Here is a 13,928-nt window from a genome sequence, read left to right on the forward strand (position 1 = left end):
GAAAACAAAATGTTTGAAGTTATATCTAAGAAGTAACTGGAGGTGTCACACATCTGCTCCTAAACCTTTCTGCCCTGCTCTTCTCCCTGGTCTCCACAGGCACCGGGGGGGATTTCTCTGGCCAGGAAGATCTGTTATGCTGTTGGTGGGGTCCCATATCAGATGACCGCACTAAGTATAGGAATTTCCCTGCAGATTTTCCTCCTGGATATTGTGCAGGTAAAAGCTTAAATTGTCCTCACGCTCTATTAAAAAGGAGAGCAGTGACAAACAGTGTTGTGATCAGTCATTTAAGAGCTGAACATGTTTTCACAGATGGAGGCCTTCTATGTTTCCATGATTTTATTTCTAAGTCAGGCCTGGGACGCTGTGACTGACCCTGTGGTTGGATATCTGGTGAGCCGCAGTAAATGGACACGTATCGGCAAACTCACTCCATGGTTGGTTGGTGGAGCCAAACTGTTGAACTCACACTTGAAGTTACGGTTGGTGCTTGGGCGGTGTACTCAACAGAACCGTCGATATTTATCTCACAGGCTGGTTCTCTCCACTCCATTTGGCGTCCTGTCCTATCTGCTGCTGTGGTTTGAACCACACCACATATCGCAGCCTCTCAGAGTGCTGTGGTTCCTCGCAGCATCCTGCCTGTTCGAGACCCTCATGAGTGTAAGTCACCTGATACTCTGTGGTGAAAAGTAACTACATTTACTCGAGTACTGTACTGTTGTTTTGAGTACTTCTTCCAGCTCTGCTGCTTGTACCCATCTTGTGCTTAAATCTACTACCTAATCTTTCTCGTGTCACCATGGCGACAGAGATTCACACTATTTTCATGTCACTGTAACTGTCGCCATTTTGCTCCGAGCTGTGTCGCCATGGCTACCGAGTTTCACGCTGCTCGTGTGCTGTCAGTTAGCTTCACGTTTTTTCCCCCTGCCGTCCATGAACAGTGCTACAACATCCCCTACCTCTCGCTCAACATGTTCTTGGGCGGCGATCAGAAAGACAGAGACTCGGCCACAGCCTACAGTAAGAGAGTCACTCCTTACTTACAGGCCAAACAGAATGCTGGTGAGGATTTCCCCTCCGCTTCGTTACTCTCATTGTCCCTCTTTTCTCCGCGTCTCTGTCCAGGAATGAGCGCGGAGTTGGTGTCGATGCTGCTGGCCTCTGTAATCCAGGGTCAAGTTATGGCTTTGTACAACACAGAGAGGCAGGAGTCTTGTCAACCGCTGGACCCGGTCCATGAAACACCTGAAAGCACATCACCACCACAAACGGCATCACTTCAGGAAACAGTAGAAACCGAGATTATACTCATATTTCTCTGGCAGTCTAGCAGTATTGTTTTTGGCATTGTACTCACATAGTCCCAGGGATATCATGTTACCCTGTAATTTACTGCTCTTAGACTGACAGAGAGATAGTTGTGTGTTCATCTGTGTGTGTACTCCCAGGCTTGTGTTGTTAGTTATTTACAGCAGGGGAAACAAAGGAGTTTAAATTAGATTTAATGAATTTAATGTAGATTTAATTTAATTACTGTTAGAGTTAATTTAGAGTAAAGGAATAAGATTTACATTTTGGAAAATATTCACTTTATTGCCAAGAGACACCACTACCTGGAGACAATTAGCTTAGCCTAGCATTAAAATTAAAAACAGGAAGAAAGTCTTGGTTGCAAATGAATTAAATTAGAATTAAACAGCTACAAAGAGACATAACACTACCACTAAAGCACACAAAATGACTGCATAGAGACTTAAAGGACCACAAAACTACCACAAAGAGACACAAAACAACTACAAAGAGGCTTAAATTACCACAATGTGACACAAAAATAACAGAGATGCAAAGACTCAAAAAGACCTCAGAGAGATACAGAGTGACTTCAGGCTACACAACCATCTTGTGTCTCCATCTCATTGTTACATCTCTAATGCCTCTGTTTTGTGAGGATTAAACAAACAAGCTTTAGCATCTTAATTAGTGAGCTTTATAGGTGCTGTGAGGCAGATTTTTTTTAACCTATGGACAGAGCCAGTGTTGATGCTAAGCTATCAGACAAATGTGACCATTAACAATCATGGAAGTGTCGATAATAGTAATGCTATAAAAAAAACTTAATGTGATCTAAAGGCAAAGCAATCCCAAACAAATAAAGATTACATAACTGAAAACACAAATTATAAATATGGAGGATTTGTTGACTTGTGTTTGTATGGCTCTGGGCGTGTGTTTGTACACAGCATAATATGCTGTGTTTATCTGTAAAGGTTTAATGTGGGGTTTTTGCCTCCAGAAAAAGGCGTTCCTGATCTCAGCTCTGGTCATGGGCGCTTTGTTTTTCCTCTGCAGCCTGGTTGTCTTCCTCGGGGTAAAGGAGCAGCAGGGTGAGTCAGAAATGGCCAACGGTCAGTATTCAAATACTATAAATGAAAATGGAGTAGATAGTGTTTTTCAATTGAGCAATATTTCTTCCTTGACATCTTCATTTTGGTTTTATTTTCAGGCCCTCTCTGCTCTGATGACAAAGTACAACCCCCCTATCTGATCTCACTCAAGATGCTGATATGCCACATTCCTTACCAACGACTGGTGCTTGGCTTCATATTTGCTGGTTTTGCATTTCAGGTACAGTTTGAGTTCATAGTGGCTGTGCTGCATCCCTCTAAATCTTGGCTCTGGTTTATGCTTTTCAAAGTATGCATTTTAGTGTTTGTGAAACTGCCTGTTTCATTTCAGATGTCCTGGAGTAATTTGGCACTTTACTGCAGTCATGTAGCTGGGCTGGGAGCCCAGCTCCAGTACCTCCTTCTGGTTCTTACTGGTAAGATGCAGCTTACTAGAGTCACACACACTCTGCTCACCTACATGTTAATATATGCAAATTTTCAGTAGCTTTCTAATGACTTCAGAAAGTACATGATTAAAAGACAATGCATTCTGAATTTAAAATTCAATATCTCCACAGATTTCTGCCTCAGTAGCAGTTCCTCTGTGGCAGGCAGTTCTTCTGAGATTAGGAAAAAAGGTCACAATTTTCATCGGACTATCGGTAAGAAAACACAGATGTGTCCTGTACAGTTATCTGACTGATGACACCTTAGATCTCCCTCTTATCTGTGAGGTCTGTTTATGTCTCTCAGCTCTACATCCCAGCAGTGATCATAGTTGCCTGCGTTCCTAGTAACCTGCCAGTCCTCTTGCTTATGGGCATTTTGATGGGATTCAGCATGGCGACTGTATTCTTTCTACCCTGGTGAGTCAGTTTTCTGCCAGGACACAAAGTTCTCAGTCCTCTCCAGAGCCCTGTCAGATCTCATCAGTATCAGAGCTGAGTGTGTGCATAAATCATTCACATCGTCTGCACCTGACGTGGCCAGTGATGAATATTCTAGTATCAGTGTGTTTTGTCGACTGGTCAGTTCTCCTCATCTAAACTGACATGTGGTTTTGACATGTGATATATTGGCTTGTGCTGTATCTGCTACAGGCATGGATGGATTACTCAGCAGGCCTACTGGCCACTGTCTCAGGGGACCATTGGACCAGAGCCTGTCTTTGAAAAAAAAAAGAAAAGAAGACTATAAAAACATGAAATGACCTGAAAGAGACACAAAACTATCAGACAGACAAAAACATTTCTCTGCCCAGGGGCCCACTTTTTCATAATCCTCCCGTGCCTACAGGTCTATGCTCCCAGATGCGGTGGACGACTTTGCCATGAGACATCCCTCCTGCAAGGACCTGGAGCCTCTGTTTTTCTCCTGTTATGCCTTCTGCAGGAAGCTGGCAGGAGGCCTGTCTGTAGGAATCTCAACCATGATATTACAGTGAGTCAATCTCCCACTATCCACTCACTTAATGTGATATGTATGTGTATCTGTGTGCATCTGTCACATTTTGCCCCCACCCCTGCAGCTTCGTGGGCTACCGAGCGGGTGCGTGTAGCCATGGTGACGGAGTGGTGACGACTCTGATTGTGCTGTTCTCACCAGCTCCCATCGCACTTCTGCTGATAGGGATGGCCTTTTTTTGCTGCTACCCAATCAATGAGAGGCAAAGTTTGCAGCTCCAGGAACAACTGACCCCAGTCAAGTAAGTATCTTTTTGTGTGAGTTATGACTTAAATCTGCCGCTTCCCTCAGCTTTACAGAGCATTACAGCAAGTCTCACCTCATTATTTAGCTGCACAGTAGGTCCTTAGCCTTGAACATTAGACAAAGTTATCAACTATATGATGAACACTGTTGAAAATTTCGTAGTTAAAGAGAGATATCTGCCTGAGGAGCTGGTAGAGACCAAAAACAGAGCTAAAAGAGTTATATTGGAGTCCACATTAATGATAATGTTGCTCTGTAGCAATAAGCAGGAGTTTGCTATAACAACTTAAGACATCATATATCAGTATTGTGTTTACAGCTTATTTTCACTTCCCCCAAGTGGCCAAAAAATCAATTATAGTGGATTTAAGTTCACAGTCAGAGGTCTGGATATCCAGTAGCAGCTCACTGATATCTAGTTGTGAAGTTGTTTGCAGGAGCTTTGTATCATTCATTTTTTGTATTCGTTAGCACTGCTACAACTCAGTGGTGTATTATATAATATTTAGGATATTTTAGAAATATGTTTATTCACTTTGAGAAAATCAGTACTCTTCTCTTGTCCATATGATATGAAGCTACAGGTAGGAGCAGAGGGAAACAACTAACCCTAGCTGTATCCTAAGTTCAAAAACACACCAAGCAGCACCTGCACACAGACTTGTACACACAATACAAAAGACACACAAGATATAAAGTGTAAATTAGTGAGCTTCAGGGATATTGGTAGGCTTACTTGTGCTAAGCAAATTGACAAACATTGATCTTCTCATCTTGCTTTTGGCAAGAAAACAGAAAGCTTATTTCCCAAAATGCCAAACTTGAAGTGTTTTCCCTTGGCATTCACACCATGAGTCGACTGAGTAATCATACCAACTCATTCACTACAAATACCCAACAGCTGATCTAATTAAGTAACAAGTAATATAATTATGCAAAGACTTTTCTCATTTTTTCATGGTTAATAATAACCACCTGTAGGGACATTAAGGTTTTAATGACAACTCGTTGCAGCACATCCTCTTTATATCCATAACTATTGTAATTTTCAAAAACAGCAGTTTTACCAGATCACTGTGACATAGTTATAGTAGTATCAATTATATGTGGTTTTTCTTTTCTCTTTACCCTTCATCTAGCCCAGAAGCTTCATCATCATCATCTTCATCAGAACCAGGAGAAAACACTGAGAAGCCAACAGTTCTGCAGTCATCCCAGGCTGCTGTGACATCTACATCACATTATACCACATTGCACAAGTCAAATTCAGCACCCTCATGCTGTTACAGTCGTGATAAAAGATGCTCAGTGAACTTGTCTGCCCTTTCAGATGTACCCAAGAGCCTGTCTGTGAAATACAGCAGACCTAAATCAGTTGTCCAGTTAAATGTAAATCCTCAGTGGCAGAAACAGAGACTCAGCCATCACCAGCCTTCAGGAGAAGCTGGACTGAGCAGAAATGTCCTTGAGAACAATCCTAGGTCTTTGTCTAGCAGGACGAATGTGAAATCCAAATTGTCCTGGGTATAGTCACATAGCTTAAAGCAGTAGTTTGACATTTTGGGAAAATATTTTCTTATCCACTTTGTTGATGAGAGTTTGATGATCAGGATTGACACTCATCTTGTGTCTGTGCGCTAAATGTGAAGCTACAGCCAGCAGCTAGTTAGCTTAGCTTAGCATAAAGCCCGGAAACAAAGGGAAACAGCTACCCTGCCTCTGTTAAATGTTTACAAAAAAGATTCACCTACTTGTTCCTTTAATTAACATGTTATATTGAATCAGTTTAATCTGAACACACGCAGAAATTCAAAAATGACAAATTAGAGTTTTGTGGGGAAAGGTGGACCTCAGGGAAATTTTTTTTTTATTATAAAAATAAAATGAGATAAGGAAATAGGCCATTACTTTTACTGTTGATTTAACTACTTTTATAACTTTATCATCAATTCAATTCAATTTTATTTATATAGCACCAAATCACAACAGAAGTTATTTCAAGGCACTTCATATCTGATTCATATAGATCAGGTCTAGACTAGACTCTTTGTACTCTTTATATGAGACCCAACAATTCACACCATGAGCAGCATCAAGCGACACTGGCAGAAACCTCGAGCAGAACCAGACTCAGGGTGGGCAGCCATCTGCCTTGACTGCTTGAGTTATCATCAATCTTTAATAAAGACATTTGCAACCAAGATTACAATTTTGACATTAGAAAGATGTGGAAGTTTGATCCAGTGATTAGTAGATGTTTGTGGTGATTTTGTGTTTGTCAGTGAAGTAACCATACAGTTACTGCTATGACTGCTGCCCTGTTCCTGTTCACTTTAGCCATCCGACCCCTGTCTCTCTGTCATTTTCCACCCAGCCACCAGATGTCCCCAGACTTTCCCTCTCGTCCTCACTCACCTGTCTGACCAACCCATTCACACACCTGTTCTCACCTCCCCAATCAGCCCTGACCTGTTTATTCCAGCCCTCTTGTCCCCAGTCTTTGCCAGATTGTGTTTCCTGTTCCCTGCTCACTTGGATTCCTGTGTTCTCCATCCATCTTACTGTAAGCCTGCTTTTTTCCCCACTTAGTTAAAGATACTTCACTGCATCTGCCCTTTTTGAATCTGGTAAATTAGATTTCTTTCTTTAAAAGACCACTAACAGCACCTCTGTTTGTGATCGGATTAAACAAACAACCTATAACCTGATAGTAGTTAAAAATCCAGTGTTTATGCTGAAGCCAATCACCTTCTGGCTGTAGTCTCATATTTAGTGTATCGACGTGGGTGGTATTGATCTTCTCAAAGACTTTGGTGTCAAAATACTGAAGCACTTTTAAGATCACTGTTATTCACACCTTTTTGTGAAATCTGGATTGAAAGGAAAACTGCTTTATCCTATAAATCAGAAACTTTCTCTGTGTACAGTACATTCTAACTGCAAATTTCAACTATCTTCATCTGGATGGATATTTTCTGTTACAGACCATTTCAGTAAGTCCAAATCACTTATTTGGGATAGATAAAGTGTAGGATCCTGCCCCTGTTCAGCTGAATCTAAAAATGACCAGCTGTGTAAGAGTACTTATCCTAAGTACTTGTCCAGTATTGAGGATTATACTTTTTAATACTTTATATTTTAATACTTATCGGTTGAGAAACACAACATTTTAGGAAATATGGTGAAGAGTACATGAGTATTTTGAGGATGTTTTTTGAATTAACTCACATATATCTTGTTCTCTTTCACTTCGCTCTGTTTCTGATTGTGTCTTATTCTGTGTACAATGTTTGTTTTGGAAAGGAGGTTTTTGCTTTTGCTGTGATTTGTGATTGCCTGACTTTTGTATATATTTATAAGTAGCCTACTCTTGTTAGTGTTTGCCCCATGTTTCCATGCTTATATTCACACTCCTGCAAAATTTCTGCACCTGTGTTTGGTTAAATAAAAAACATCTCTCATTCATCATGTTTTCATCATCCTCCATCATCAAACATGAAGCAAACTAATAGGCGGTGGCTCATAGTTACATGTCATACAAACACTGACAAAAACACAATATATTAATTGCTCTCATTGCCTTCAGGCAACACCCATGTAAATACTTTCTCTGCTGGGCTCTTTGAACATACTGCTCGTCCATGTATTGATTTCAAAGTAGAAAAACCTTGTGGAATGATTGAACCATGTGGTTGAAGCTAATCCCTGGGTTACATGTCAACAAACAGCAGCCTGTTGGTGAGTCAAGCTGATGCTTTGCATTCAAACACTGTTAAAACCTGCAGAACCTCATATTAAATTCTAGTGGAGATATGAAATATTTCAAGTCGACAACCCCTAACTGTAATTGTTCTGATAATTCTGAGTTTAGAAGTTATGACTTGAGGCAGGAATTTAAATTTACTTTGTTGTTTTGAATAATTTTATTCAATTCTGTTCAAAGTTTTCGCTCATTGTTCTGTGTTTAAAGCTGCTGTAATCAGTGTTTCTACCATAACGTATCAAATGACAATGTGGCAGTGAAAGTGGTCATTCTTTGTGATGAATCTATGGAGAATTATCTCCTGAATGTGCAGCTCTGTTCAGCTTTATGGAGCTTTACATTAGGTTTCAGCTCATTGTTTAATGGCCCAGCTGCAACATTTCTGTTTTTGCTTCACAGCTCTCATGGCGTCGTTTTCCACCACAGCAGACAGCTGAAAAAAAAAAAGAGCTAAAAGAGTGTGAATGTTGGACATTTACCAGGTTGGTATAAACAATTCCAGATAAATGATAATGTTGCCACATAGCTGTTGGGTGTGTAAATAAACTGTTTGCCTACAGGTTCACAATATCAACTTAAATGGTGATAATTTGTTGCTGTTAAAAAGTTACTGCAGGTTTAATAATTGTGTCACGGACATCAGTACGTCAGTAAGCAATCAGATATTGCCATGATGTTATGGTGCTGTTCCTGATTGTCTTCTGTTAAGTACGTTCAGTCTGTTGTATAATTTCACCTGTTAATGAGGGTAATGGCTCAGCTTCCAACTAAAAGAAGTCAGACAGGATAAATTACATGAGAACACCCCCTTTCCCTAATAGACTGTTTTCACTGCAGGCATTTGGACTTGTCAGTACAAGTAAAGCACAGGTGTAACTAATAATAGTGATGGATCTGTTCCATTTATATGTAAAGCTGATACCAGATCTGTGAGCCAGCATGCAGGGAACAGAGCGCTGGAAGTGGAATGGGATGTGGCCATTTTGTTATTCATTACACCTGTATCTTTCCTGTTGTGACATGTTAAAATGTCTGCTAATTTGCTGATAGACATAGACAGGTTAGAACACAGTGGGCCCCTGGGCACAGACATGAAGGCCCCGCCACTCCCCCTACAAAGGAGCAAAACACCCACACTGTTTTTCTTCTCTTTGCAGTTGTTTTGCATCTTTTTGTAGCTTTTTATTGTGGCTGTTTTGTGTCTCTTTGTGGTTATGTTGCATTTCTATGTGGACATTTTGTGTCTCTGTGGCCATTTTGCATCCCTCTCTGGTCATTTTGTGTCTCTTTGTGTGTCTCATATTGCATCTCTGTGAGCATTGTTGTCGTTTTGTGGCTTCTCTTTGTGGTCATTTTGTCTCTGTGTGATCACTTTGTGTCTCTTTGCAGTTGTTTTACATCTCTGCAGACATTTGACGTTTTTTTGTGTTCATTTTTGTTCTCTGACCCCTCAGGCCCCTCTGCCTGTACCCACTGAGTAACCTTTTCATGCATATGTAGAACTGTGCCTTTTTATTTTAATATCAGTTGTTTTGAAAAACAATTTGAAAATGTGAATATTATGTCTATTTTATTATTAAAACAATTCATCGTTTATTTTATCACTACTTTATTATTGATACCACTTTTTTAGCACATTTTTACATGGAATTTGTGTTATGGTATGTTCTCCTGTCCCTGTTCTCTACCCCCTGTCTCACCTCCTTCCCCGCTCTCTCTCTCTCTCTTTCTCAAGGCAGATGGCCGCCCACCCTGAGTCTGGTTCTCCTTGAGGTTTCTGCCTCTTGAAAGGAAGTTTTTCCTTGCTCTATATGAAAAGTGCGTTGAGATAACTTCTGTTGTGATTTGGTGCTATATAAATAAAACTGAATTGAATTTTTAAAGCAAACTCTGTATAATCTGCTGCACTGTGTAGTATTATAGGGGCGATTATTTATTTATTTTTTTAGTCACATAAGGCAAGTGGCTAAATTCTGATGTTTTTCCTGGTAGCTTGCAGAAGTCCTCAGTCACCTTAGTGGCAAAAACATATTTAGACTTTTAATAATCAGATGGTTGCAGGACCTACACAAGGTTGAAAATATGTTCAATTAATGTGTGTGTGTGTGTGTGTGTGTGTGTGTGTGTGTGTGTGTGTGTGTGTTTTTTTTTTTTTTTTTTTTTTTTTTTTCATGTCACTTGTCGCTTGTTTAAATTGAAGTCTAGTTTCCAAATAAGACAGCACTCGTGCATAGTATAAATATGTAGAGTTCCTCCATGTTCACTTGGTGCGTCCCCCCTCTCCATCCATGCCCACCCACTCGTCAGCAGGCCGCCCCTGCCTCCTGCTTCCGCTCGCATTGTAGGGTGGTCGAGAGAGGAAGGATACTGAAGAGCGAAAATGGGAGTAGAGATCGAGACCATAACCCCGGGCGATGGTGAGAATACTTGTCCTCGTTTAACAATGTAATTATATATTTCACTAGAGTGTCTTGCTTCATTAGCCTGTTATACTCACTTTCTGTTTTTTTCTCCCCTCGTTTCCAGGACGGACATTCCCGAAGAAGGGACAGCGCGTCGTGGTGCACTATGTCGGTGAGTGTGGAGGCTGGAGTACCGCCGAGGATTTCTGGATGTAGCTAAAGGAGCTGGACGCATTTTTTTTTTCTAATTTTAGCGAACGTTAATCAGATGCACCCCGTTAACGTTAGCCGTTACTGGTGTTGGCGTGAAAAAAGGACTAAGTAGAAACTGGAAACTGCGGCTGGTTGTGCTTTTGCTGGTTAGCATTGCAGCTAGCGCTCAATGCCCTGGTGAACAAACTGCCTCCAGCGTCTGCTCGGCTAACACTAGCTAAAGCGGCGTTAAAGCGGGGCACGCTTGCTGGCTTTCTTGTGTCGTTAACTCGGTAATTGAAATGGCCCTGTGTTATCGTTATTGGAGGCATTTAAGACAGACGGAGCTGTAGTCGAAGCTAACGCTACCGTAGCTGCTGTCAGCCGCCGATCGTGAAGCTAACCCGCTCCATGATGCTAGTCGGCTAACGTTAGCCCGCAGTTACCGTTAGAAGGCTGCTGGACACAGACAGTGTTCAAAAGTAACTAAGTACATTTACTTAAGTACAGTTCTGTGGTACTTGACCTTTACGTGAGTATTTTTTATTCCATGTTGCTTTATAATGCTAGTTCACTACGTTTCAGACGAAAATACTCCACAGTTTTTAGTCTCCTAGGATTTTACATAAAAAAACACAGAAAATACACTATAAAATCCCCTACACAAAAGTATTGTCTAGTTGGGGGTCCTTGTTACTAGAGTCGGATGTTGGCACTGATCTCCTGATTCACCTTTGATTCACAAAGTGCAGAATTTATTCATCTTGATTTACTACAATTCCGTTTTTGGTGACATCAGATAAATACCAATGTTTTGCTCCTCATAATTTATCCTGGGGCCCTAAGTTTCCTCTACAGTCAACAAGTGAGTGACACAGTTGTTTCCTTGAATATTAAGGTGTGCAAGATGTACATTGTTGGCAAAATTTCAAACACATTTCCCAGTTATTAAACGTGGAGCAAGGATTTAATTTCCTTGGCAAATGCAAAACGGCTAAAACACGATATGACACGATTGACATTTTTTTTCCCAGGCCTTCATGTTCAGAACAGTTGAGCAAGATTAATAAAAATCCTGCACCACTTATAAGGGTGTCATTATTATGCATATTTTTAGAAACACTATCCTTCCGTGAACAGATGATTCAGCTAAGTTCAGCACAGCACTAATTCATCTGCACAGTTTGTTTTGGCAAAACATCAGCTTGATATCTGCAGACAGCCGTTGGCTAGTGTTAGCTCCCTGGCAGCGACAGACTATATATCGTAGCCAGGGAAGATATCTCTTCAACAGATGTAAACCCAGAGCCTCAGTCTGTCCCTCCCGAAGACACGATCGGCTATGAGTTAGCCAGAGTCAGCCAGCCATCCTGAGTCACAACAGTCCTGTAAACTGCAGCCGGTCCACACAGATTGTCAACAAGACTGTCGTGACTCAAGATGGCTCATGTGGCCACTAGGGTGGGAATTGCTATTTACTTAAATACACATTTAAATATAGGAATTTTATTTTGTAATGGGATACTTTTACATTGTTGTATTGGCGCTTTTGTGTAGGTGTAGGAAAAGGTTTCAAGCTCTGCTTCCACCACTGGACACAGAAAGATTAGAGTCATCAAAGAAACCAATCTGTTTGTCAAGTTATATATTGCAAAATTGCCAAACCGCCCTCCCCTCTCTTGGTTTTTATCAGGCACACTGGCAGATGGGAAAGTGTTTGACTCTTCGCGATCACGGGGGAAGCCGTTCAAATTCAAGATTGGACACCAGGAAGTTATCCGTGGTTGGGAAGAAGGAGTAGCTCAGGTGAGGAGCTTTTTTTGTTACCCTCAGTTGGTGTTTTACTGGATACACCCAGATAAACCTAATGCTGTGTGTGATATTGCATTTGACAGTGCAACAGTCCTGTGATAAATCCGACCTTCATGAAAGTTAGGTTTATTTTGTTTGCTGAAACATTTGGAGGATGTAGTTTGTGGTGCTGTTCAGCTGTATTGCATTATATAGAGAAGTGTTTCTGTTACTTTGCACCACAAACTACATCCTCCAGAAGTTTAAACAAAAACTGAACATTATAACGTCCATGAGGGTAGGACTTACAGCAGGGCTCTTGCATTAGACTGCAGTAGTATTAGCCAGGTGTACCTAATAAATAAGCCGCTACAGTGAACTAATAATCAATTAGTTGATTGATGTTTATTTATTTTTTTTAATGCTAAAATTCCAAACATTTCTGGCTCCAAATGAGAGGATTTGATGTTTTCCTTTTGTCATACGTAATAATAATAAACTGAAAATCTTTTGGTTTTGGACTGTTTGTCAGACAAAGCAAGACATTGAAGAGCTTTCCTTAGGATGTGAGAAATTACAAGAGTTTTATTGACAACATGAATAATTGAACAGACTATCTGCAGATTAATCGATAATGAAAATAACTGTTGCAGACCTAGAGTGTATACACTGCATGTATTATTAAACAGTTTCCAGTTGAAATATGTCAGCTGTGGTGCATGTTGTTTAATTCAGTAGCAGCAGTAGTATGAGTAACCTGTCCATCTCCTCCACAGATGAGTGTAGGTCAGCGGGCAAAGCTGGTTTGCTCACCAGACTTTGCCTATGGCAGCAAAGGGCACCCAGGGATCATCCCACCAAACGCCACTCTCACCTTCGACGTGGAGCTGCTTAGTCTGGAAGCCTGAAACTCGTGCACTCACTTTGTTAAATTCCACTCAAATTTTCAGGGTGAGAAGTTTTATTTTTTATTTATTTCATTTTGAATTATCCGCATGATTATGTGCATCATGTACGGGTTAGATTAGTTTTTTCAGCACCGTCCTAACATTTAAGCTCATCACATGCACAGTGATAATACATTTAGCCTTTGTAGTTCACCCAGTGATGGGTACTGGTAAGAACATAACAAGCTTTAGTCTCCATATCCTGTAATCCCCTCTTGCTTCTCCTCCTTAATCACAGCACTAAGGCCCTTTCTTCTCCTTTTCACTGCAGGTTGACTCCTATCTCGGGAACATGGAGGAAAAATATTAACAGATGATTCCTGCTCTTGATTCCTGCATAGGACCTATGTCTATAGCCTCACTAGTTCACTCTCCTTTCCATTTAGATACATATTATGTTGTCACTTGCTTTAAAACTTTATCCTTCATGCTATACTTTAGATTCCATACAGTAATAAGTCATAGGCCATCCCATCCCATGTATTTTGTCAAATTCTGCTATGTATTTTTATGGTGATATTTTGTTTTTTGTTTGTTTTTTCTTTTTTTATTTGACTTTAAATTTGCAAAATGTGTCTGCCATCAGGACCAGGTTTTAGATAAGTGTCAGAAGTATTGAATCAATCTCATTCCTGTGGCTACGTGGCCTTTTACACTAAAATTGTATTGATTGCGGGTAATGAATTGTCTTGAATAAAAGTAAGAATAAATTGTTGTTTGACACAAT

The 13,928-nt window shown here is 40.5% G+C and overlaps 2 protein-coding genes across 2 annotated transcripts; both read left to right on the top strand.

The window, feature by feature from the left end:
• Positions 1-66: 66 nt before the first annotated feature.
• Positions 67-7,527, top strand: mfsd2al2 (major facilitator superfamily domain containing 2a-like 2; the record flags this gene model as incomplete). The annotated part of the gene is made up of 13 exons (XM_018674541.2): positions 67-219; positions 316-440; positions 537-666; positions 951-1,029; positions 1,135-1,298; positions 2,303-2,393; positions 2,513-2,634; positions 2,746-2,820; positions 2,975-3,058; positions 3,150-3,262; positions 3,693-3,836; positions 3,925-4,101; positions 5,246-7,527. Coding segments are annotated over 13 exons (1,848 nt in total), but the record flags the coding sequence as incomplete, so codon positions are not given.
• Positions 7,528-10,128: 2,601 nt separating this feature from the next.
• On the top strand, positions 10,129-13,927 carry LOC108882197 (peptidyl-prolyl cis-trans isomerase FKBP1A). The gene is made up of 5 exons (XM_018674558.2): positions 10,129-10,286; positions 10,396-10,443; positions 12,157-12,269; positions 13,031-13,205; positions 13,473-13,927. The coding sequence occupies exons 1-4, from the start codon at positions 10,250-10,252 to the stop codon at positions 13,160-13,162; spliced, it is 330 nt and encodes a 109-aa protein (XP_018530074.1). The 5' UTR covers positions 10,129-10,249; the 3' UTR covers positions 13,163-13,205; positions 13,473-13,927.
• Position 13,928: the final 1 nt, after the last annotated feature.

This window comes from Lates calcarifer, linkage group LG6, assembly GCF_001640805.2.
Source record: "Lates calcarifer isolate ASB-BC8 linkage group LG6, TLL_Latcal_v3, whole genome shotgun sequence".
Lineage (NCBI taxonomy): Eukaryota > Metazoa > Chordata > Actinopteri > Centropomidae > Lates > Lates calcarifer.

What these genes read in the sequence shown, in the direction of transcription:
- LOC108882197 (XM_018674558.2), top strand. Translation starts at nt 10,250, where the DNA reads ATGGGAGTAGAGATCGAGACCATAACCCCGGGCGATG. An exon ending in CGTCGTGGTGCACTATGTCG is followed by an intron (nt 10,444 to 12,156) that starts GTGAGTGTGGAG and finishes GGTTTTTATCAG; the next exon opens with GCACACTGGCAGATGGGAAA. An exon ending in GGGAAGAAGGAGTAGCTCAG is followed by an intron (nt 12,270 to 13,030) that starts GTGAGGAGCTTT and finishes TCTCCTCCACAG; the next exon opens with ATGAGTGTAGGTCAGCGGGC.